Source organism: Saccostrea cucullata, unplaced genomic scaffold (genome assembly GCF_032062105.1).
Source record: "Saccostrea cucullata isolate Sc308-1 unplaced genomic scaffold, CSIRO_AGI_Scuc_v1 ctg221, whole genome shotgun sequence".
NCBI lineage: Eukaryota > Metazoa > Mollusca > Bivalvia > Ostreida > Ostreidae > Saccostrea > Saccostrea cuccullata.
This window is the reverse complement of record NW_026931943.1, coordinates 410,816-437,042: the sequence shown is the minus strand read 5'-3', so window position 1 is coordinate 437,042 and position 26,227 is coordinate 410,816. Positions and strand designations below refer to the sequence as shown.

Genomic DNA, 26,227 nt, shown 5'->3' with positions numbered 1-26,227 from the left:
AGTATATAATATACAGATAGTTCAGTAATTTTTAAAAAATCTATTACGATTGTCTTTATACTAAAGGAATGATGTCTTTTAAAAGTAAAAGGATAGGAATGTAATTAATATGCTCAATCAACTTAAGAAACAATATAGCATAACTAATATAACCTTCACTGTCTCTGTTTCTCTGCAATTAATCATAACTATCTATCAGCTGTACCTATGTAAAAATCTTTCATTATCATATATAAACCAATAAACCAGCTCATCCAGACATAACAAGTCTATCTATGCTGCAAGACTATAAAAAAAATATATAGATCATGTTTCATGAATTCTTACATTCTAAGAAAATGTCACTCAAAATTTTTAGTATCAAATCAGTATTTTAATGTTAAAGACACAAAAATGATTTAATATCATACTAATTCCTGGTTATTTAATCAGAAATTTCTATCATACCATTATGGAATACTGAGTATGTAAAATATTCTATTTTCACTTAAAATAATAAAGCGCCGCGCCACAGCATGATACGCCCGTCAAAAAAATACAATTTTCTTGAACAGTTTAGCATGCAAGAAAATCATGTCAACCTTGATTCTAAGATTTCCATGATTTTTCCATTCCTTCAAATATTTATCCATTCCCTGTGATATAGGCATTAACTATAATAAATATTACATCATTCTATGCTGGTTGTGTTAGACCTTGTCAAATGCCAATCATATTTAACAATGTCAAATCAGTCATAACACCTTAATCTATACCAAATTAATTTTGAAAAGAAAAGCTGGCCATCAAATGACATATGCTATAAACTGACCAGCACTTCTTCTGTCTAATCCCCAAAGGATACAGATAAGACTGCTTCATCAGATGGCCTTCCTACATTGAACTCATTAATTAATCTTTAACTGGATGCTTGTCTACTCATTACTACCAAGAGATGAATGGGTCTGCACTATATACCATAATTTTTTTTTAAACATATAAAATATTCAAAGATATTTTTTAGTTGAGATTTAATGTCCGACAGGTTTTAATATTTAATTCATATGGACATGCTGATTCCACCCACCCTATATTTAAGAATTAGTTTTTAAATTAATAATATTATATATTGTCGCATATCTGCGGTGATTTTCTTTGATCTTTGTGTGGTGATATATCCCATATCACATATGCGATAATACTTTCCACGCCCCTTCATATATCACTGCAGGAGGCAGAAATCAGGTCATGAGAAAAAAAACTAATTTTATTTCACAAGTTCATAACTACAGAAAAATGAAGATGTTAAGCTATTTCTTAGCCTTTAACTAAATTAAAACACATGTATTTAACTCGGTTGAAAGTTCCCAGTCGTTCAAAAGATTAATCCATTTTGAAATTTTGAAAGATACGGAAAAATCTCCAAACTTTATATCGTTAAACTCCTTGATATTTGCTTCTGTGATTTCACATTTGTCGAGTGCTAACCTAAAAAATAAATTGTCAAAATCTTCAAACTCAGTTAAAAAGTCAAAGACAAATTCACTAAGAACGTCCGACATGTTGGAGAGCTAGCTTGAAATGAATTTTAAGTTTATCATTCTTAATATTTTTTTTCTTAATTTTGACACTCTCACTGAAATTTACGTCATCAGACATGCGACAAGTTGCTTACATCATAGATGCCTCGTACTATTGGTTATATCGTTTTCATGGGGCGTGGAAATCTCGGGCGCTCCGCGCCCTCGATTTCCACGCCCCATGGAAACGATATAATCAATACTACTCGGCTTCTATGATGTAACCTATACATATCAGATTAGTCTATTATGCAATATCAAATTAGTTTTAATTACTTTTCATCAAATTCATTTTAAAACTTAGGCTAGCCAACAAGAGCTATTTTTAATCCAACAGGCTTACCAATCTGCCCAATACCCAAGGGATATAGATAACACGATGCTCTATCAGTTAAATCCTCACACTCAAAACTCATTAATTTCTCTCTAATTTGACATGCAAATTTCTGTTATCAAAATTCTTCTTGGCCAGTGCTTGATAATTACTCTCAAGGGAGAGGTAGGATTTCTCTAACATACATTATATTTGTTATAGATTGCTGTCAAGTATATGCTTAAAAATTAAGTATTTTCTTGATTTAACACTTTTTTAGTAAGGACAGTGCAATACTCTTACATTATTTGGGATGCTTAAATGAATAGTAAAAAGAAACATTTTTTTTAAAATTTCACTTAAATTAAAGGTCACAGTGACCTTAAAATAGGTCGCGACACACCTTCTACCTAAGATGCATAAACTGGCCAAGTTTGATGATTGTAAGTCTTATAATTTTCTAGTTATGGGCCGGAAATGATTTTTCCATATTTGGCTATAACTTTTTAATAAAAAGTCAGAGCGACCTACTTTTTGTGCGCGACACACCTTCCACCCAAGATGCATCAGATGACAAAGTTTGATAATCCTAGGCCTAATAGTATTAAAGTTATGAGCCAGAAACGAAAGAGCTAACAGACAGACGGACAGATGGATGGACAGGAAGCCTATAACATAATACGTCCCGTCTTAAGACGGGCGTATAAAAAGAAAAATAGAGTTATATCTAATATCTTACTTATCAAACACACTTTTTAAAAAGTACATATAATTATTGTATTGATTACTAGAACTATGATATCAATTAAGCAGGAAGTTTTTCTTTTATAAAACTAGCTGAGAAAAAAGTTTACCAAACATTTACTACCATATAAATTAAAATACAGATCCACAACAGATAAATTACTTTCTCACTAAAGCTAAATCTATTGCACACTTATTAAGTTTTTAGACATAATTTCAGAGATCCTGAGGTAAACACTGAACACCCATTCCCCTCCTCTTTGGCGTCCTTTCTCCTCCCCTCTGGTGATTTATTTTATATATTTATTCTCTCATCATAGATCATCTTTGATATTTTCGTCCACTTGTGACATGTACCCCGTGGGAACCTCCGCCCACTCTTGTCTGTGGCCCGAGGCCAGCAGTCCGTATATAACACCCCCTGCTATGTAGATTCCTGCCGCTAGGTAAAACACAATCTGCCATTCACTCTTGTCATGCTGAAAGGTATATAAAGTGTTGCATTAAAGATGGGGCTATTTCTTGCTTTTCATTGGTATTTGGTCAAGTTTTTAATTCATATAATTTCCTATTAAAAGAGCATTTCCTCTTCTAGTCCAAGTTCATGTTTTCCAGGCTTTTTTCACAATTGTAATATTTTACGTGCCAGAAAAACGTCAAAACTGGCACCATTACAAAAACAGGGAAATTGCTACCTGGCATTCTCAGGTTGATTTTCGATACTTGCAAACCGAATTAAAGTCAAACTCACAACTTATCAATGGTACAATATTTTAGTACTCAGTCGGAAAATAGCTCTTCAGAGCTAATGTTTTTAGGTCACCTGAGTAAACTCAGGTGACCTATTGCTCTCTGTTTTCGTCCGTCGTCGTGCGTCGTTCGTCGTGCATTGTGCGTCGTGCGCCGTTTGTCGTGCGTTAACATTTGAACATTTTCAGCTTCTTCTCTGCAACCACTGAACCAATTTCAACCAAATTTGGCACAAAGCATCTATGGGTGAAGGGGAACAAAAATTGTGAATTTCATGATCCCTGCCCCCCTGGGGCCTGAGGGGTGGGGCCAAAACCACTAAAATCAATGCAATCTTTAAAAATCTTCTTCTTTACTCCTGGACATCAAGCAGTCAAACTGTTTGCATGATTGTAATCAGCAATGAGTCTTCTACCAAAATTGTGAAATTCATGGCCCTGGGGTCAGGGGTTCTAGTGCTAGGGCAGGGCTAAATAAGAAGTTAGTGAAAATGCATTATTTCTTTGAAAATCTTCTTCTCTGCTCCTGGGTATTAAATAAACCAACTAAGTACATAGTTATGATGAGCAAGAGTGCCTCTACCAAAATTGTGAATTTTATGGCCCCAGGGTCAGGGGTTCTGGTGTTAGGGCGGGGCTCTATTGATTATATAGGGAAAATACATGAATTCTTTGAAAATCTTCTTCTCTGCTTCTGGGTATTAAATTAACCAACTAAGTACATAGTTATGATGAGCAAGAGTGCCTCTACCAAAATTGTGAATTTTATGGCCCCAGGGTCAGGGGTTCTGGTGTTAGGGCGGGGCTCTAATGATTATATAGTGAAATGCATGATTTCTTTGAACATCTTATCCTTTGCTCCTGGTTAATATGCTAATGATCTAATTACATATTTAAGGCCAGGATTTATTTTATTTTCAGTTTTACAAACCTTTCGCTCAAGGTTTTGAATTTTCAGAAAAAAATAAAACATTTTTGTCAAATTTGAGTCGGGATCGAGATTTCAAATTTACGAACGCGCACTTCCGGTTTTACGATGAAATGGCGGGTAAATAAAGCTAGATCTGAGAAGATAGCTTGGTTTAGTGTAAAATTCATTGATACGAGTGCCATTCAAAACGTTTCACCCGTTCAGAGGACAAATAAAATGCTGACGACTTTGTTGCACAATGACATGCTGGTGAGATAATTATGTATTCGTTTCAAAAGTAACTGTAAATTATTTTCCTCCCCCAGGTTTTAAACTGCCCGTGGTAGCTATTGCATATTGCCAGGGACATTGTTTAGGTCTCTGTTATAGCTTACAGTCTAAGCAACATTTCTTCAGAAAAGGGTTGCTTATGCATCAGATGTAATGAATAAAACTATTGGAGAAGTGAAGTCCATTTGAGGAAGAAATAAACAATAACCTGAAGAAATAAAAAAAAATTCAACTATTAAAAGGCAAGAATATACAAATATATATACAGGCATGTAGTATCATTTGTATCAGCCAAAAAAATCATTTTACACTTAATTGAAAAAATGTTGACCCTACTCCCCAATACTCCCTGTCTGTTTTATGATAGGAATTATAATTTTAGGCATCAAGTAAATTTTAGAACAATGTCTACACATTCACCTAACACATATTAAAAAAATGAAGATACATTGAAAGACTTTTAAAGAATTGATTTTTAAGGTCTTCCGTTTCCAACGGAAGACCTTCTACTGATTCTGATGATTAAGATTATTCTTATTATTCTTTTTTTTTTTTCCTTTTCCTAGACGCCAACTTGGAGGCCTCATATTTCACTCATTTCTCAACGGATTTTGCTCAAATTTTTAGATATTATACACATCGATACACTCTATCAGAATGCTGTCTAATATTTCAAAAATGTACTCCCGCTTTAGAGTTATTTCCCTTTAAATGAAAATTTATAGGCTTTCATTTCCAGATAAAGGCTCAGAGACCACAAAAGCTGGAGCAGAAATTTTACTGATTTTAGATAACAGAAGGATTGAAGTTGTGCATGCCAGTTTTTGTTTTTCGATTTCTTTATTCAAAATGGCGCTATTTAGGGGTCAAAAATTAGAACGCATAAAAGAGCGAAAAATTACACATATTTTACCTTTTATCTTGAAAACTAAAAATATTTTGTTAAGACATATTGAATAAAATTTGTGCATAATTGCAAGAGCTTTCATTTGATATCATTGAAAAGGGGCTGGCCCCTAAAATTAGGGATCTAGGGGCCTTGAAATTTTTTTGCATTATAACTCAAAAACGGTAAATATTTTGATATGGTTGTCCATTATAAATTGTTCCTTTATATTATTTCTATCCTATAAAAATATTATATTTTATTCGAGTCTTACGTATGGTAAGAAAGAAAGGTAGATCCGTAAACATGGCACCGTTCTGATTTTGCTATTGAAGGAGAACTTTTTATGCGTATAATTGAAATAAACATGCCATAAGTAATAAATATTTTACAACGCTGATCATATTTTTTTTTGATTAGGTTTTAAACATGTTTTTTGGTTCCCGTACAGAGTATTCGATGGCAACTTTTTCTTTTTATTAATAAAGATCTTTCCAAGAGAAAGAGAGAGTGATAGAAGTACGAGTATCTTTTCTTTGTTTAAAATGAACACAAACAATTTAAATGAAAACAATATACACCCAGATCTCATAGAAACTTTTTAAAGAGTCAAATAATACGCCATTATTTATTGCTCGATTCTCACATTCACCTGGAACACAGATTCTAAGTGTGTTTACCATTACGTTATCTATCTGTCGATTACACGCGGCCGAGAAATCTAAAGCGACACTCCATGGTGATCCATTGACCCTGCAGTCGAAGGCAAAATAATTGATATATTAAAACCTTTCTACAACACGACAATTAATAAAAAATTCTTATTGTCGAATATTTGAGATTAATATGTTGGCTTAACTTTGTTTTAAATTTGAACGTGATACATATTTTAACTAAAACAGCTATCTAGGTTTTGTGTTTGTTTACAATTACGCGACAAACCATTCTTTCCATCGCTTGTTGACATTAATTTCGCCGGGAGGTAGACGTGTCTAATTTACAAACTTACGGGAAAATATTATTTTGCTTAAGTAAATCGAATCTTTAAAAAAAATCTTATTAAATTGTCTTACGTTTGACTTCAGCACAAAACCCTGGGACATTTACTTTACATGTACTCAGTACATTAATCATATTCATCAGTCTTCAGTTTTTAAATGTTCGTTAGCTCCATGTGTAATTTTACTTTTTATTTTGACGATTCATTGCGTAAGGACTATAGCGATCTGTGGTTACTTTACTTCAACCAATATTGATTTAAATGCATAAGCTTTGCCCTTTTCACACACAAATAAATCCGTTTTCAACACAAATTTTCCCAAACACACTTTTTTTCCATCACAGATTTTTACCATGTCTATACCAATTTTAAACTTTTAAAGAGAATCTTCCGAATCATAAGGATAGAATTATAGTCAATGAAATGGATTAAACATCGATAGTTAACTCCGGCACTTGTAAACTTCATAAGTGGCTTCTGTGCTGCACAATGCATACGTATATTACAGGTTCGATACTAGTAAAGTTGAAAAAATAATTCAAGATTTGAAAGCAATGAACTTAATTTGTAAAATAATTTATTCAAATCCCGTAAATGATTAGTATACCCGGTAGTGTGTTAACATTGTAATTTTGTTCCGTGATTAAATATTGGTACCAAGTTATACAATGTACACGTAAGTAGTAATAAACTCGCATCCTATGTCCAGAATTGAAAATTTAAGAACTTATATAACAATCTGCAGCTACTGAATATCAAAAACTTATGTAATTAAACACCTTTACAACCTAATTTAAACAATTAAAATAATATCCGGCACCATAGTCAAACCATTTGTATCGTTTATCATATATAACTCAGTATTTTCTTTAAAATTACGAACTTATATCTAACACACATTACTTTTCCTGGTTTAAAAAAATAAATGTACGAAAGAAGGCAAGAGAGAGGCATTTTGTTCATGTACATTCATGTATTTAACAGAAAGTCTCCCTGTATCAATTATTGTCTAATTTATTTTATTAAACATAACCCCCCTTTCTTATTTAAATTAAATTTATTTGTTGATTTTATTCAACTTCAAGCACAATATGTAAGTACTAAAAGTCCATGCATGGATGCTATTGTACATCAGTAATTTTCTTTTATCTTTTATCCATGCATTTCTCCTTCAAGGAAAATAATTATGAATAAATTAATGGAAAGACGTGTATAAAACCATGTGGTTTGGGTTTGTCAATGTGTTTTAGATCATGATCAGCAAATCACAACTCCTTGGGCCTTTCTGTCTAACGGAATAATAATAATCTCGAATGTATTACGTATACACCATAACTCCCCCATGCACCCCACCCCCTTTCCCCAAAGTTTGAAATAAATATTCTTATTCAATGGACTGATAGTTGTATGTAGCCTAAACTTTCAACAACCCTCCGAAATATTTCATAGGCAAAATTCTTAATCATTTTTTTTTTGGGGGGGGGGGGGGGGGTATGATTGATATGTTTTAATGTCCCTCTCAAGAATATTTCATTAATATAGAGATGCCATCATGCACTTGCCAGTGGACAGCTTCAAATATCCTATAATAGGCACTTAAGGCCTTTGACCGGGGGAAGGGGGATCTTTTTCGTGCCAGCACCTTAAGCGACACGGGGCCTTGTTTTATACGGTTTTATCCGAAGAACAGGCCTCCACGTCCCACAGTGGGATTCGAACCCACGATGTAAGGATAAACTCCTTACTTCGCGACTATAGAGCAGACGCTCTAATCAGTGCGCTATGCAGGCGACCTTGGATGATATAAAATGATGATAATGAAGAAAACGGTTAGTAAAATAAGAAGGGGTCGTTTTGAAATATTATTCTTATGAACCTGCAAGAATGAGAAACTATACTTATGAAAGCTTCCTGATATAAAAAAGATTACTTTCTTTTCAAATCATGACCAGAGTTTCCCCCACAAAGTGATTGAGTATTTTAGGGGGTAGGGTGGATGGGTTGGGAATTAAATTGTCTGCTTAACTGTCCAGATGTCTGTCTGTCCCTCAAAGTTTTTCCCAGAAGGCCAGGCTATAATGATCCTAGGATGTGTCATGAATCAAGGCAATATTACGGCAAATTGAAGGTCACTGGAGAAAGAATAAATGTTTTGTCGCAGTCATTTATAAGTAATCGAGAATATTTTTTTGCTAATACTTGATACAGAGATTGCTTGTGACAAAAGGATTTTTCTATGATTGTGACTCCGAAAATAGTATCATTTCAATTTGAACAATTTTTGTTTAAGTTCATACTTGATAAAAATTGTTTATAGTCTGCCGGTTTCAGATGACTTAAAATAAGGCCATTTTAACAAATTCAGGGCCAATGACAAAAAAATTGTAAAATTCCTGTCAGAGTTATGAATTTTGAATCACTAAAAGTTGTTTCAGATTGAAGCTTTGTCTTGACACAGAGCCAATTCTGTTAAGATCAAGGTCACTGACAGAAAAAAATATTTTCTTTCCCATGCTATGAAGTAGTAAATGAAAATCATTGGATGCTCTTACTTGAAACATAGATTACTTATGATTGGAGGTTGTGTCATGACCCTGATCAAAGGTCTTTCTAGCAAATCTAGGTCACTGACAGAGAAAAAAATGTTTAAGCATAACTTTGTAATTAAAATTCACTGGAGGCTCATACTGAGAAGAAAGGTTGTTCACATAAGAAAGTGCAGTGACCTTGACCCAAGGTCAGTACTTCCTGTCCATAGCTCCAACAGAAGACCTACTTGTTGCTTTGCAATGAGCTCGGCTCTAGTTTAAAATATATTTTGATCAACATCACAAAATTTATATAACTGGCCCAAACTGACAGATGATGAAATAAGCAATTAAATGTTCTACTTTCCTATTTGTAAGCATTATGTGTCCAGTGGTAAGGAGCCTATTAGGATAGCATAAAAAAAGAATGTACAAATGTTAATAATTGATTTATCAAAAAAAAAATTTATTTCCTTCTCCTTCGGGACTTTTTTATTCTCATGTTCATAACTAAACCTAAACATAAAAAAAAATGCTGGCCTTATAATGAAGAAAGGGGCCTCTTTCAAAATAGATAATTTCAGGGCTGCTGATAAAATAAATTAATGCTTTGAAATCTGCCCTTTGACAAGCAATGGTGCCTCTTTCAAAATTTGTGAATTTCATAACTTTTGGCTTAAAACATGAACCAAATACAATCGCTGGAAAGTTGTTACATGATACTCAGGTGACCTATAAGGCCCGTGGGCCTCTTGTTTGTTGATGTACCCGACTTTAAACAAATATTATCTTATCTATCTTTTATCTCACCATCATCATTTTCATGATATTTTTATGAAATGTACAATTCGATGAAAACATTTTATTACACTGTCCAGATTTGTTTTCATTTTGTGCATTTCAAAATCTTGCAAGTCCTGTATTGAAATGTGGAGTGATGTTTTGTTTTTTTCCATACTGGTGAGTACTAGAAGAATTGTGCTATTGATAAATTGTGAATTCGGCATTACAATTGGTTTGTAAGTATCGAAAATTAAGTGCAATTGGACATATTGGAGATGGCGAAATTTCCAGTTTTCGTACTGGCACCAGTTCTAGCGTTTTCCTGGCACATAAAATATCAAGATAGTAAAAAAAAAGCCTGAAAAAACGTCAAATATTATTTGTATCATATCATGCAAGATAATCACTATGCATTTTTGTGGCTCTTTATCTAGCAATGCATGTATGCAAACAAGCTCAAATAATTTAATTTTGTTTGTATTCTAGCCTCTCATTGGTTGATTTCCAAATTGCAAAAAGGAATGCAGATTATTCTGTATTATCTGGTTTGGTATGGGGACACACCCCCTTGACAACCAGCTGAATCATCTGTATCCATGCAATCCCCTCATTTCCAGTCATCGGGATTCATGGAAAATTCCAGATTTAATAAATATACCTTTAACTTCAAACAGTAGCTCAATTTTATCTTGTTTAAACAAACATCATGGCTACTAGATCTGTGTATCAGTTATACCTCCTCTTGTTTCCCATCACTTCCGTTACTATACTACATTTGTATTACTGAGCGGCAAATTTGAACTCATAAAAAGCAACACAATTTTACATCCACAGTTGTTTAATTATTTTAAAATTGAATTATAAGGAATTACTCTAATTCTTGGCCAAAGTATTCGAGTATAACCTGGTTTGGGTCAGTTTACGCTCTTTTATAATCCACTTCGCGGATTATAAAGCCTAAACTGACCCAAACCAGGTTGTATTGAATAATCTGGACAAGAATTAGAGTCATTCCTTAAATGTTTGAGGTGAAAATCCAATCAAGTTCAATATTCAATGCATATGTTAACATGTACAATATGTGTCCAGTGTCTAAACTATTGCAGGAATTTGATGACTTGGAAAATTTAGATTACCTGATTGCTGACTATCACACCAGTTAGTCCAGGGCTGACTATTCCAGGAATCGTGGCAAATGTGTTCGATATTCCCATTAAAATACTGGCATACTGCAATTATGAATTAAAAGCAATCAGAACATTCATTTTTATCCTCCATCAGTTATGTATCGGAATCTGTTCAAAATATAAATACTCTAGTAAAGGCTTCAAGACCAAAAGCTCAGTTAGTCACCAAATTTGTGCTTATCTCATTTTTTCTATTTGCAACTTAATGCCAAACAATATTTTCAGTTTTTAAAGATATGTATATTTTGATTGTAACATTTGATGACATTGTGTATATATATGTTTGTCAGCCTTTTTACCAAGCAAATGTACACCATTTTTATGAAAGGATGAGGCAACATTAAAATCATAACTGTTCTAGCAACACCATACCCCAAAGTGTATAGCAAACAGACAAAGTAGTTCCTTGTGAACCAAAGTTAAGAAATATTTCAGTTACCTGTGGAGCAATATCTAGATGGTTGACACTGAATCCTCCCCAGGCAAAGCCCCCCAGCCCCACAGCAATGGTCACACAAACAACGGCCGCTACCGGGGTCATCAGATATCCAGCTGCTACCATAAACACCAGCTGGCTCAGGAAGGCTAAAATTATAAGTCATGTTTAAAGATAATTTTAATTAAATTTTTTTATGTAATCTAATTCATTGATGTTTTTTCTATACAAAAGGAGTCTTCATACATTTTTCTCTAGATGTATTTTAGAGAAAATGAGTTTTTATCTATTTTTCATAAATTAAATAAATTTCTATACAAAAAATATGTTGATCAATAAAATTGCTTTTATCAATAAAATTGCTTTTTTATGGTTATTCTGTGAGCTTAAAAATATGCGAAAGGTTAAGACAAAATTTGTGGTGCTTGGTATTAAAACGCCATGGGAAAAATATCTTGAAACTTGTGAAATCATTATTTTAAAAAATCTATATAAATTATGTTTTAATTCCAGGCCAGTTTTTAAAGGTGGATATGTTTGTTATTAGTAATGCTCAGTAATATGAGAACATAAGCTCAGGTGTGTGGAGGACCCTTAAAGCATGCATTTTATTCTGATATCACAAATAACAATGGCAAAAGAAGTTCGTCATATTTAGGGAAAATCAAAAATCATCATGACATTGACTAGAACCTGTTACATTAGCTCTTCCTTTTTAAAACAGTACCTTACACGAAGGATAATACATGGATTTTGAAATACAACATTTGCCGTAAATTAAGGCCGAAATTTTAAGAATGTATATATAAGCTATGAATTGTTATTTTTATAGATATAACCTGCAACAGAGTGTGCAAACAAATTTTCATGAAGCGCATTACTCAATTTGTTTCCACACACCATTGCAGTTATGATGCTACATAGTTTATCTTTCAAAATACAATGATCATAACTTAAGTAAAAGTTTAATTGCCTGTTCTAGCAATAGCTCACTTGAGCTTTCACCTGAGCTAAAATTAGGGAAACTGTGTGGATTAGTATACATTAGTATATTACAGTACACAATACTAGTATATAGTATACAGAAACATTATCATCATACCATAATACATTATGACATAGATTGGCATTAAAAGAGGTCCTTGGTCCCAGTTTGATTTGTCAAAAGGTCTGTGAGTCTTATCTATAATCTTTAATAAATACACACAATATATCCAATCTGAAAGCAAGTTTGTGTCAAGTACAAAAGACATAACTAAGACTTGAAATAAAGCACTGAATAATGCAAAACAAATAGATGACTATGACTCTCCAAAAGATGTTGTCAGTTGAACAAGTACATTCTTACCTCCACATGTAAACATTTTCCTGACAGCAACAACTGATAGCTGGCAGTGTGCCAAAAGGGAGTCTGCTAGGAAACCACAGGTCATCACCACCAGACCCATCACAGCATAGGGCAGAGCTGCTAGATATCCAGCCTAAAAATAAAAATATTAAATCAATCACAGCATAGGGCAGGGCTGCTAGATATCCAGCCTAGAAATCCCTGAGCCTAAAAATATCAGACCAATAACAGCATAGTGCAGGGCTGCTAAACATCCAGCCTAAAATGAAGTTATAAAACCAATCACAGCATAGGCAATGCTGCTAGATATCCAGCATAAAAATAAAAATATCAAACCAATCATGGCATAGGAAAGGACTGCTAAATATCCAGCCTAAAAATATGATTATCAGACCAATTACAGCGTAGGGAAGGGGTACTAAATATCCAGCCTAAAAATATTAGACCCATCACAGCATAGGGCAGAGCTGCTAAACTCCACCCTAGAAATATCACAGCAATATCAGCATAGTGTAGGGCTGCTAGATATCCAGCCTAGAAATATCACAGCAATATCAGCATAGTGTAGGGCTGCTAGATATCAAGCTAAACAATCAAACCAATATTAGCAAAGTAGACTAGGCTGCTAGATATCCAAGCTAACAAGCATTCTGAGAGTATTGCATAAGCAATACATGTCCCCTACTGGGTTCCACTTTTTCTTTAGGATGTCATTTCATAATATTCAAAATTTATGTCCAAGGTAAAACTGCTTGATTTTGAGGTTGTGAATGCCTTTAATCTTACAAAATAATCCACATAAAGAAGAAAATTTAACTCATTTATTCAATTTCTTTTTCTCGCTTTATATTTACCATTGGAATTTAGCACAGCATGAAATCCGATCTTAAACCTTAATAATTTATTACAAATTTAAAATGCCATGATTTTGTCAAAAATCAAAAAAGCGAAATGACTTTCAAACTTGATCTGTAACTCATCAAGATACACTCACATACCAAAATTCAGCTAAATATCTGCAAGTGCCTAGAAAAAAGTGCGTAAAACCAAGTAGGACAACTGACGGGGACAGACAAAAGGATGGACAGCTAGACAGACTGACAGGCAGACGCCGAGGAAACCTATAGTCCCCTCTACTTTCACAAGTAGGAAACTAAAAAATACAAATCAAACCATAGGGCAGGGCTGCTAGATATCCAACCTAAAATTATCAGACCAATATCAGCATAGTGCAGGGACACTAGATATCACGTCTAGAAATATCAAACCAATATCAGAATAATACAGGGCTGCTAGATATCCAACCTAAAAATATCAGACCCATCACAGCATAGGACAATGCTGCTAGATATCCAGCCTAAAAATATCAGACCTATCACAGCATACGACAGGGCTGCTAGATATCCAACCTAAAAATATCAGACCCATCACAGCATAGGACAATGCTGCTAAATATCCAACCTAGATATATCCAGTTTACGTATAAAATATCAGACAAATCACAGCATAGTGCAGGGTTGCTTGAAATCCATCCTAAAAATATCAGACCCATCACAGCATAGGACAATGCTGCTAAATATCCATCCTAAAAATATCAGATTAATATTTTACCTATCACACTTCAATGCACACTTTGTTTCTAGTGCAAACTACTTGTGTATATTCACTTCAAAGTTATGCCAAATCAAGAATTTCTAGGTGACTGAAGGAATTCATGACTTTGATCTTACTCACAAGAATGATGCCTAAGGGACATATGGCTCACATGCATACTTTGGCAACTGCTGGGAAAAAAAGCAGAATTAGTTTAATAATCAAAAGTTTCAAAACATGATTTGTACAAACTTGATTCTGCACTACCTGTTCATGCTTTGTACTAACATGTTTAAAGGTCAAATATAATATTTATGTGAAAATTCATAATTATTCATTATTATCAGCCTCTAGAATTATATTAATAACATTCTGAGGTCTGTTTAAGTTTTTGTCACCAATTTCCATCAATAAATGTCGTTTAAACTTACCTGAGTGACAAGTGGATCATTTATTGTAAATCGCTTATCTCCCTTGTTGCATGACGTCATTAGAGACAATATGAAATAGGAAGTGCATACTATATTGACGGGTTTGGAAAATTATTGTTCTCTAAATGCTTTCATGTGCGCTTTTAACTTTAATAATAATTCGAGACAAGATATGGGTATACATGTATTTATTTATTGTTTACGAACCTGAAATTGAGGAGAATACTAGTATTCATATTAAATTGAGCGTCTAAGAAAAATGGTTTTGAGTCCAATAAACGTGACATACAAAGCTATAAATATGACCAATAATTTTCAGTTTACAGGCACGAAGCCACAGGGGAGGGGATGCAGAGGGAACCTCCCCATTTTTTCACAAACATTACGCTTACTAGGATTTCGAGTTTGGGCAATCCCCCCCCCCTTTTTGTTGCTTGTCAACTTTTAAAAGTTTTCTCTGGCTGTCCCCCTTTCAAAAACGATGCATTACGTAGCTGGTTTAGCCTAAAGTTTAATTAAATATAAAATGTCTGACGGATTTCTTTTTTTTTTTATTTCAAAATTAAAGTCGTATTTTAGTTTCTCAGTTTATAGGTTTTAAAGCCCCTATACAGTTTGAAGGGAAAGGTTTTAAAATTTTTATTTGAATTATTTTAGTAACAGTACTGTACTAGACAAGATGAGAGGCACGTGAAATTTTGCCCTCTCTCTCCTATTAAAAATTTAACTAAGACAATATACATGAATTCCTCGTCTACATACCAATACCATGAAAACCTTGATATTTTTCGTTTTTGTCAAGTTACAGAGATTGTCCCTTTACAATATGTGCTTGGTATATTTACATACATGTATTACGCGGCGCCAAGTCAAAAGAACATGTATCTTGCCGTAAAGTACCTCTAGCATGCTGTCAAAGCCATAAAAAGTACTTGTAGTTTTCATAAACCGTAAAAGAACAATTTCTAAAACTTGACAGAAAACGGAAGATGATAATCAAATATCGATTTATTGAGTCTTTTTATTTATTTATTTATTTTTCACTCATATGAAGACGCTATCATTTGCCGGCGGAAAGCTGAAAATTTTGTCCTGTGATCGGCACTTAAGGCCATTGAGCACGGAGGGATCTTTTTTTTTGGCAGCACCTACAGCGACACGGGACCTCGGTTTATACGGTCTCATCCGAAGGACTGTATCAAATATCAAAGTATTGGTACGATATAGACAAGGAATTTTTTTTGAAAAGAGAAATCGAAATTATCACTTGAAGAGGAAATCGAAATTATCGTGTCCAAAAATGTCTCGGTGGGGGTGGTGGATGTACATCAACCATTTTTCGGGTGCCTGCGCACAAGACGGAAAGTTACCGAGGCTGTTATATACCCATCCGAGAAATCTGCGATAAGAGAGATGTACAATAAATGTACGTAGGGTAGAAAATGGTAGAGAAAAAACTATCTGTATGTTTTTATCGTGTATATAAATGTTATATTCTTTTAAACAAACTAAATAAATGTTAAGCATATGGTGAGCAAGGGAAGCAGACAGAATATGAAAGAGGGGGGGTAATAGACAAGCCAAAAAGATTCTTGATTAAAAATGTCCCCCCCCCCCAAAAAAAAAATGGAAGGGGGTAGTCTTTTTCTTATATATAAGAAATACTAGTATAATGAGATGCAGGAAAATGACCTTACTGTGACAAAACGGGAAAGGGGTTGTTACTAACCTTTCATCAAAATTTCGTTTTAAATTAAAATTTTAAAAATATGAATATGAAAAGGTCAGGAAGCACCCCCCCCCTCGCCTATAGCTCGTGCCTGTAAGGCAATTTTCCTCGGATAATATACTTGTACAGAGTTGGTGATTTCATTTCTTGTCAGTATATATAAATGTAAAGTTTAATTTCCGTCTCCGATAATATTTTCTCAAGAATGCTTTTATTTACTTCATGCAAATGCACTTTTTTCTATTATAATATTATCAAAAACTTCAGTGTTCATGCACGCAAGTGATTGTTCCTTCATATTTTACTGTCCACTTCATTTGTTTTTCTGCAGTATTTTTCTCTTTGACCGGCATCTTGTCATAGTTACCAAAAGAGCATATAAATTAGGATGAAGAAATTCATATTAAAATATTTTTTTTAATAAAAGGGCCTTATGACAAAGATTTTACGCAATGCATGTCTGTAGGAAGTAATTTCCATTTGGGGGCAAAACAAAGAAAATGTCATTTCGGGAGATTGAGAGGGGCGGACAAATAAAAATTTCATTGTTACGCATGAAGATTCCAGACATACGTATCGTTATCACGGGTGCTTGGGGACGGCGGGGAAAATTCATACCCTCTGATACTGAAACGGGACGTTCTGTTTTATTATCAGAGTGTATGAATATTTGTATGTAAAATGCTAGGTTAAGCTAAAATTTGGATTGTTCATTTGTAATCCTTTGTGATATGTCATCAAAAAATATTTAATTCTTAAAATGTCAAAGAATCCTTGGGGAACGACCCCCCCCCCCCCCCCAAAAAAAAAAGCACCAGTGTGATAGCAAGATCTTCGGATTCCCTCGGATGATAAATTCATATCCGATGATGCAGTAAATTCTGTTGATCTGTTCATTGTTTATTAAAGTATAATTTACATTTAAAAATCCGGTGTACATGTATCCCCTGTTCAAACAGCCATGAAATGTAAAGAAAAGAATTCTATAATTTTTCACGAGTGAAAGTCTTGGTCCCATCTATGTATGATGAATAAGGAACAATATATTTAAAATCATTTTTTGTAAATATCTCTGCGGTAATATTAAGTGATTGAGTAAAAACGATCAAATATCACAAGTGTACATTCGCTAGGTTCTGCGATGATACTTGGTCAGAACTTTGTATGATTTCATACAAAGCCTAGCTATTCTTAATTGAAAGATCTACACGTAACCCTGGTATATCAACATTTATGTTCCCTAAAATTTACCATTCTTTTAGATAATCAAGAGTAGTTATATACTATACTTATATAACTAGATTCCGACGAGTGTCTCGAATGACGTCACAAAAACGGGAAGTAACTCTATTAATGAGCGTTATTTTTAGTGATATTTGTACAGGTAAATACAGAAAACAACGAGGTTTAAAATTAAACGAATATTGTAATTCCCTCTTTTTAACTTTTATTTACAACATAAATCAGTTACAAGCATATCTATTTCCTTTGAATTTGACCTTTAATATGAGCTATGCTAAAAAAGGATTTTCAAAACATCCTTCCTATTTCTATGTTAAATTTTTACGCTTTTTTGCAGTCCCACCCTAACACTGATTTACATAAACTTGTGTCTTCAACAGTCCTGTGTTATGATTTGAACAAACTTGTGTCTACTCTATGTAATGAAGCTTTCACATCTTTCTGTTTCATCCAGTGGCTCTTGAAAAGTGTACAGACAAAACAAAATATTACAGATAGACAGATGGACACTTTTCAATCAGTAAAACTCACTTGAGTCTGTAATTGGTTCGGGTGAGCTTACAAAAGAAACATGCATATTAAATATATCATTAAATTTAAATAAACTTACATTTTGTATGTCAAAATTCAGAGCATACTTCATGAAGCTGGGAAGCTCTGTGAGCCAAGTGTAGAATCCCCAGTTCTCAGCAAAATGAGCAGCAACAATAGCCCACACCGCAGGGGATCTAAAGATGTCCAGCCAGGGTGGAAGTAAGTTCTGAACAAAAACAAAATAAACATCATAGTCACAATAACCCACATAACAGGGGATCTAAAGATGTCCAGCTAAACATTTTTTTTTACCTCTGTAAGTGTTTGCTCCTCTGTGTACCCTATGCTGGACTGTATATATTACATGCTGTGTATATTTACCTCTTTTTGCTCTTCTGTGTACCCTATACTGGACTGTATATATTACATGCTGTGTATATTTACCTCTGTTTGCTCCTCCGTGTAACCTATACTGGACTGTATATATTACATGCTGTGTATATTTACCTCTGTTTGCTCCTCTGTGTAACCTATACTGGACTGTATATATTACATGCTGTGTATATTTACCTCTGTTTGCTCCTCTGTGTAACCTATACTGGACTGTATATATTACATGCTGTGTATATTTACCTCTGTTTGTTCTTCTGTGTACCCTATACTGGACTGTATATATTACATGCTCTGTATATTTACCTCTTTTTGTTCTTCTGTGTACCCTATACTGGACTGTATATATTACATACTGTGTATATTAACCTCTGTTTGTTCTTCTGTGTAACCTATACTGGACTGTATATATTACATGCTGTGTATATTTACCTCTTTTTGCTCCTCTGTGTAACCTATACTGGACTGTATATATTACATGCTGTGTATATTAACCTCTGTTTGTTCTTCTGTGTAACCTATACTGGACTGTATATATTACATACTGTGTATATTAACCTCTGTTTGTTCTTCTGTGTAACCTATACTGGACTGTATATATTACATGCTGTGTATATTTACCTCTTTTTGTTCTTCTGTGTACCCTATACTGGACTGTATATATTACATACTGTGTATATTAACCTCTGTTTGTTCTTCTGTGTAACCTATACTGGACTGTATATATTACATGCTCTGTATATTTACCTCTTTTTGCTCCTCTGTGTAACCTATACTGGACTGTATATATTACATGCTGTGTATATTTACCTCTTTTTGCTCCTCTGTGTAACCTATACTGGACTGTATATATTACATGCTGTGTATATTTACCTCTTTTTGTTCTTCTGTGTACCCTATACTGGACTGTATATATTACATACTGTGTATATTAACCTCTGTTTGTTCTTCTGTGTAACCTATACTGGACTGTATATATTACATGCTGTGTATATTTACCTCTGTTTGCTCCTCCGTGTAACCTATACTGGACTGTATATATTACATGCTGTGTATATTTACCTCTGTTTGCTCCACCGTGTAACCTATACTGGACTGTATATATTACATGCTGTGTATATTTACCTCTGTTTGCTCTTCTGTGTACCCTATACTGGACTGTATATATTACATACTGTGTACAGTCAATTCTCGAATTATCGCCATTCGATTCATCGCCATTTTCGCAATACCGCCATGATTTCCCAAGAACGTTTTTCTTGCTATATAAAATTCTCTTTATAACGCCAAATTCGCATACCGCCATCCGCCACCCTGTTTTCACAACAAACGTCCATTTTTAAGTGTCAATTATCTCGATAATACCGCCACAGGTGTATGTGATCAGTGAAGCGCGTCTAATTGGTTGACGCTATCCCTTTGTAAAGCATGCAAAGCCAGTTAAGGTACATGCAATTAAGTAAACAATGATTTTAACATGAACTGTTAGAATAATTTTGTTTTCTGTTTAATAAAATCATTTAGTCAAGGCTTCGCCACGAAAGCGGTCGTTGTAAAGTACGCCGATAACGATATTATTTTGATGATCTCTGCTTTTAAAAACAATGCAAGGTTTGTTTAAAAAATAATTATAAGTCAGAAATTGTGAACGTTTCATTAACAATGATTTCATAAACAATGAATTTATTCAAGAACTTATTTTACGTACTTTAGGCAATATATCACGACGATCGACCCAGCATTTTTTTTTCAATATATGACGTGCAAATTTACATACATACACATATACTTGTCTTAATTTCATAACTGAATACTTTGTTTTAGCGAAATTGTACATAAAAAGTTACTTGAAGTATTTTCAAATTTAGAAATATGTTTATATATTATACATGTACATGTGATAATAAGAATAGAAACGCTAAATGGTATTTCTAGGAACGATAACTCTACGTCTTATTTCCTAAAAGATGGAAAATTCAATTCATCGCCAAATTCGTTATACCGCCATGATTTCTAAATTACAAAAGGTGGCGGTTTATCGAGAATTAACTGTATATTAACCTCTGTTTGTTCTTCTGTGTAACCTATACTGGACTGTATATATTACATGCTCTGTATATTTACCTCTTTTTGCTCCTCTGTGTAACCTATACTGGACTGTATATATTACATGCTGTGTATATTTACCTCTGTTTGCTCTTCTGTGTACCCTATACTGGACTGTATATATTACATGCTGTGTATATTTACCTCTGTTTGTTCTTCTGTGTACCCTATACTGGACTGTATATAGTCCAGCTCTGTGTCTGTAATGGTGGAATGTTTAGCTGGACTTTCAGCAATGAAAAAACACCAGCATACGAACCACAGTATAGCAAGGCTACCTACAAGTAATAAAATCAGGAATTCTTAAAAAATTGTGAAAAATATAACACCCAAGTCAGAGACAAAGACAGAAAATGATAGTTATGACCTCAAGCACCTGTGTGTATAAGGCATTAACATGCATTAATCAATGACCTTGAGTTTTCACATTGCATTGAGTACATTTAAATGGCCTCAAAATCTATTGCTTTTATGTTGTAAAGTGAAAATGAAGTCTACATTTTGTGCTACATGAAATTAATGGGAAAATTTTAGATTTTGAACTCTGATGAATCTAATCTCATAATTTATTCAAATTTCCTTTGTAACCAATGTTTTCCCATGTAATGAAAATGTATCATTTTAATGGCATATGCAACATACCTCACATACTGATAATTTTTCAAGAGATTCCTAATTTAACATTATCATGATCATAGTGCCATCAGATGTTAATAGGCAAAAAATCAGCATGCATTACCAGGTTGTTTTGAAAAGATATCAATTAACCAAAAGTCTTGCCTAATTCAAAGAAAAATACATTAAAATTAGTAAACATATCTTCTAGGTGATTTTTTTTATCTAAACTTGTTTTAGAAGAAGTGTACAACAGCATTTGTATACATTAAAATGTAGCACACAGTTCCTTTAGCTATTGGAACTCTTCAAATCCATTAAAAAAGACAATAAAATTCAAATTACATTGTGTATGTCCTTAATGCTTAGTCCACATTTACCATAAAAAGCAACATAAAGATAACAATTGCACATAAACCTGTTATACAGAGCAGATATGGTGTAAACCTACCAAACAAGTAGAAGATAGACTGCCATTGATATCCAGCAGAAAATAGCCCCCCAGATATCAGCATAGCAAAGACAGTGCCAATGTAGGAACCTATAAAAGAAACAGATTTATAGTGCTTGTACATATCAGGGTTTTTTAAAAATCATTATTCTTCATTAGTAAAACATTCTTCCATTAACATAAAATTGAAATCAAACCTGAAAATGCAAAAGCTACCAGTCTGGTCTTCTCTAGAGGAGGTGCCCATTTGGCCCAAATAGCATGGATGGAGGGATAAGTTACTCCCTTTAAAAATAATATGTCAATTATAGAAGGCTTATTTAGGAATTTTTAGGTTAAAAAAAAGTGCATTTCTGCTCTTCAGGTACATGAAATACTGACTTCAATTTTTCAAACACAGGTAAACAAGATCAACTAAAAAAAAGTCTGCAGTATATTTTTACACATTGGACATATTAATTGCCAGCCAACACTGTGATTCAATCACTCCTTATGATTCTAAGAACCTACAAGTACTATCATTTTGTGAAGTGGACTTCTGCTAACAGATATACTTAAAGATGTATACTGACAGGCCTGACCTCACAGAAACCCTCCAGAACACGCACTGTGACCAGGAGAGCAATGTTCTGTTGTGCACAGAAAGGAGTAAGGATTGTTAACACTGCAGTGATAAATATCCCTCCACCAAACAAAAACTTCCCTCCAAATCGATTGGCAAGAAAACCTGCAAAAATATATGCCAATATGGAAAAAAATTACAAAACAATTTAATTTTTATTTTGGTTAGCCTGTCTATTTGCAGAAATAATTATAATTGATATGTTTTAGAAATCTTTTCTGTAGCTTGGTCTAATGATGAAAATATGTTCAATCTATATATGTTAAATCTAGAAAACAATTAAAGCTATAAAACCTGCAGTTATGAAATTTATTTGTTATACCTCCTGGCAGCTGGGTGAAGATATAACCATAAAAGAAAGCTCCTAGAATGAGTCCCTGCTGTTTACTGCTCCAGTCGAAGCCAGGCTCAATCAGCTGAAACAATTACTCAAGAATCACTCGACTTGTCAACAACAAAACAATTACTCAAGAGTCACTCATCATGTCAAGAAAAATCTGTCAAACTCGAGCAAGTCTAATTAAAAATATAACTCAACTTTTCAGAAGGCAAAATTAATTTTGTTTCCTCTGTAAATAACTCGTCAGATCTTCTGTCAATAATTAATGGTTTCTTATTTTCTATTGTATTAATTAACATATTAAATTTTTATCATAGTTTATTCCAGGTGCATTTATACTGTTTATTTATTTATTTATTTTTACTTACTATGGTAGACTCATTTGTCACATTGTATTTCGCCACCATACCAACAATAGCTATACTCAGGTTTGCTCTTAATGCATAAATATTACCTGAAAAATATTGCTGCATTGTAAGCAAAATGAAAAAAAAAAACAAATAAGCCAGCACAATTATTTAATTCCTCAACATACGATCTATCTATTTTTCAAAGCCAGTTCTGCTATATTTGAAGAAAAAAACCAGAAGGCCTTATTTCAAGATCAGGAAGCAATTTTTTTTTCAGAAAAATACCAGTTACCATTGTATTCAAATAATCTACTTTATCCTCTTATCATATACAATGTATTTGGGAAAAAAATCAAATTTTGGTTTATTGAATTTTTATTCTGTGTGTTCTAAAACAAAATTGTTAATACCTACAAGTAAATGGCTATCAAGTATAACATTAGTATATATATATATATTATTATAACAGTAACTTGATCCAAAGGGTCGTATCACGTCGAGTTGACAGGGGCGGATTATCAGATCAAACGAGACGCTTTGCGTCTCGTTTGATCTGATAATCCGCGCCTGTCAATGAGACGTGATACGGCTCTTCGGATCAAGTTACTATTATAATGATAAATTTATTATATACCCCCTTACAACTAGCTAAATATAGCAAAATAAAACTATAGAGATCAATTGTATAATATTTATCCATAAAACAAAGCATAAAAACAAGGGACTCTTTAACGCACAAGAAAAATAACATCATATTTTTGCGTACTACGTCATCAGTTTGAGAGAGTGGTGATATATGGATTCAGAAAACCACAGTGTGGTGATCCGGAAAGTCGGATCATGACGTCACGTGATTGCACTAAATCTACAGTAAAACTGAGTGATACACTTTAGGTATATAATAAAAGAGTTTATCATAAAATTAGAATACATCAGTTTTGTTCAAACTAGCTTACAGAATCCAAAAAATGCCATGATGCCCACTATGTATCGTTTTGGGAATCTACCCAGCAGTGATAGCTTTCTGCTGCATATATCATGATGTTCCTCTGCTGAATGAAAGGATTCAGCAATTGGCTGTCTCTCTCCCAAACTTCCTGTCATGATTGTAATTTTAGGTGTGGATAATGCTCTGTAAAATAAATGTACATATCAATGGTTATGACTCTTCAAAATCTTTAAAATGTAAATAATTTATTCAAAAGACATATATACTAGCTGCAGATTTCTAGCTCACTAGTCTGAAAATTATTGGGATGGCTGACCAAAGAGCTATAGTGCCACCTATTGAAAATGTGTTTAATTATTGAGCACAACAAGTGTGCTGTGCTCTTTCCTTGATATATTTCTCTGTTTATTTATGCTACCAAATCAAAATTAAACTAATCGTATGTTCCTCGCCTTTAAATTATCCACAACAAAACATTTCCAAAAAATATTGTTAATGGCCCTCATGGGCCTGAAATTGAGATCATCAAAAATTTCACCTATTTAAACTTCTATATCAAGTGGCAAGATAATTGGTCTAATGCACTTTGTGCATGACTTGTACTCACTAGTAAAGTGTCCAATTTGTTTACCCTAATTTCTAAGATAAGGGTAAATGAATCAGACTCTAAGCTAGCAAAGATGGCATTTTTATTGTAGAAGTACATGTAATAAAAGAATATGTTATAAGTTACAAACACATTTTGGGGGGGGGGGGGGGATGAGGTGATAACAGTGCACTTTTTATAGTATTTATACATTTTTTGCAATAGGTGGCACTGACTGTGACTGTCCATCCTAATTTTTTCAGACCAGCATATTAAAGAGCTACCTATAAATATGCACTAGATAAACATGTTTTAGTTTAGCTGCAGATCTGTAGCTCTCCAAAAAAAATATATTGATAGACCGGAGAGCTACAGTGCCACCCATTGAAAAAAACTGTATATTTATTGCGCACAAAAAAGTGTGCTCGGTTCTCGATTTATTTCTCCATGTTTTTAAAACTGTAATCTCAAAATATTACTAACCGTGTGTTCCTAACATATTCTTTCGCTGTTTCCACAACCAAACATTCCTCATAATTGTTGTTAATAGTCCTCCTGACCCTGATATTGTAATCACAGCATTGAACATTTTGCTTATTTATACTGCCATTTTGGTTTCAAAGATAATTCGGTCCAATATGCTTCGTTCAGATGTCAACTACGAGAGTACTTGATAGAAGATAAAGGAATTTTTAGAAATCTTTCCTTATTTGCAATTGAGGGAAGAATTTGGAAGAATTAATTAAGAACTGAGCGCACTTTTTTGTGCGCAATAAATATACAGTTTTTTCAATGGGTGGCACTGTAGCTCTCCAGTCTATCAATATAATGTTTTCGGAGAGCTACAGATCTGCAGCTAGTTTTAGCTGCAATAATGTAGACCTCTCCCTTGGGGGGGGGGGGGGCTCTCCAGAAAATATCACATTTAAAGAAATAGGAGGACTACTTTATTGCAGCTATACCTGTTTGCATAAATGAAACAAGATTTTCATTAGAAACGTGATAACTTTTTTTAAAGTGAATGCCGCAGCAGGTAAGCTAGTGATACTAACATAAAGATAACACAAAGACTTCCAAAATTAGTTATATCCATGAGATATCTGTAATATCAGAAAGCTGTCAAAACCAACATAGCAATGCATCATCAATAAGCCACAGTCACTATCATATATATAAAGTCGTTTAAAATTAAATTTTCATAAAGAAAGATTGAAATAAGCACAAATAAACATACTGCTTACATGCAATTAAAATATTATCATTCCCGAGACAGAAATGAACAAAAATCACTTGTTTTGATGCACCATGTGGTCGCACATGTCTCCCTTCCCTCCATCTTTGTTTACGTTTTTTCATTCAATAGGCAAATAGAACGAGACTTTTCATTGGTTGATTTGTATGCATAAACCGCAGCTCATTGTCTAACTTTTCTATTAGAAAATAATCTTTTGATATTAATATGGATCAAAATTGAAATATCATAAAATTTCAACAATTTACTTCTAAAAATCACTTTAAGATTGTAAATAATTGATCTTTCTATAAGTTAATTATG

At 33.6% G+C, this 26,227-nt stretch overlaps 1 protein-coding gene across 1 annotated transcript; it reads right to left on the bottom strand.

Moving 5' to 3' along the window:
* Positions 1-1,946: 1,946 nt before the first annotated feature.
* LOC134234070 (sialin-like) lies at positions 1,947-26,085 on the bottom strand. Its single transcript, XM_062716136.1, has 13 exons — positions 25,907-26,085; positions 24,094-24,269; positions 23,156-23,241; positions 22,770-22,863; positions 22,407-22,552; positions 22,023-22,110; positions 21,826-21,915; positions 20,904-21,037; positions 18,340-18,489; positions 12,735-12,867; positions 11,390-11,535; positions 10,900-10,992; positions 1,947-3,095 (listed from the first exon to the last, which is right to left on the bottom strand). Exons 1-13 carry the CDS (start codon positions 26,026-26,028, stop codon positions 2,931-2,933), a joined length of 1,623 nt encoding a protein of 540 aa, XP_062572120.1. The 5' UTR covers positions 26,029-26,085; the 3' UTR covers positions 1,947-2,930.
* Positions 26,086-26,227: the final 142 nt, after the last annotated feature.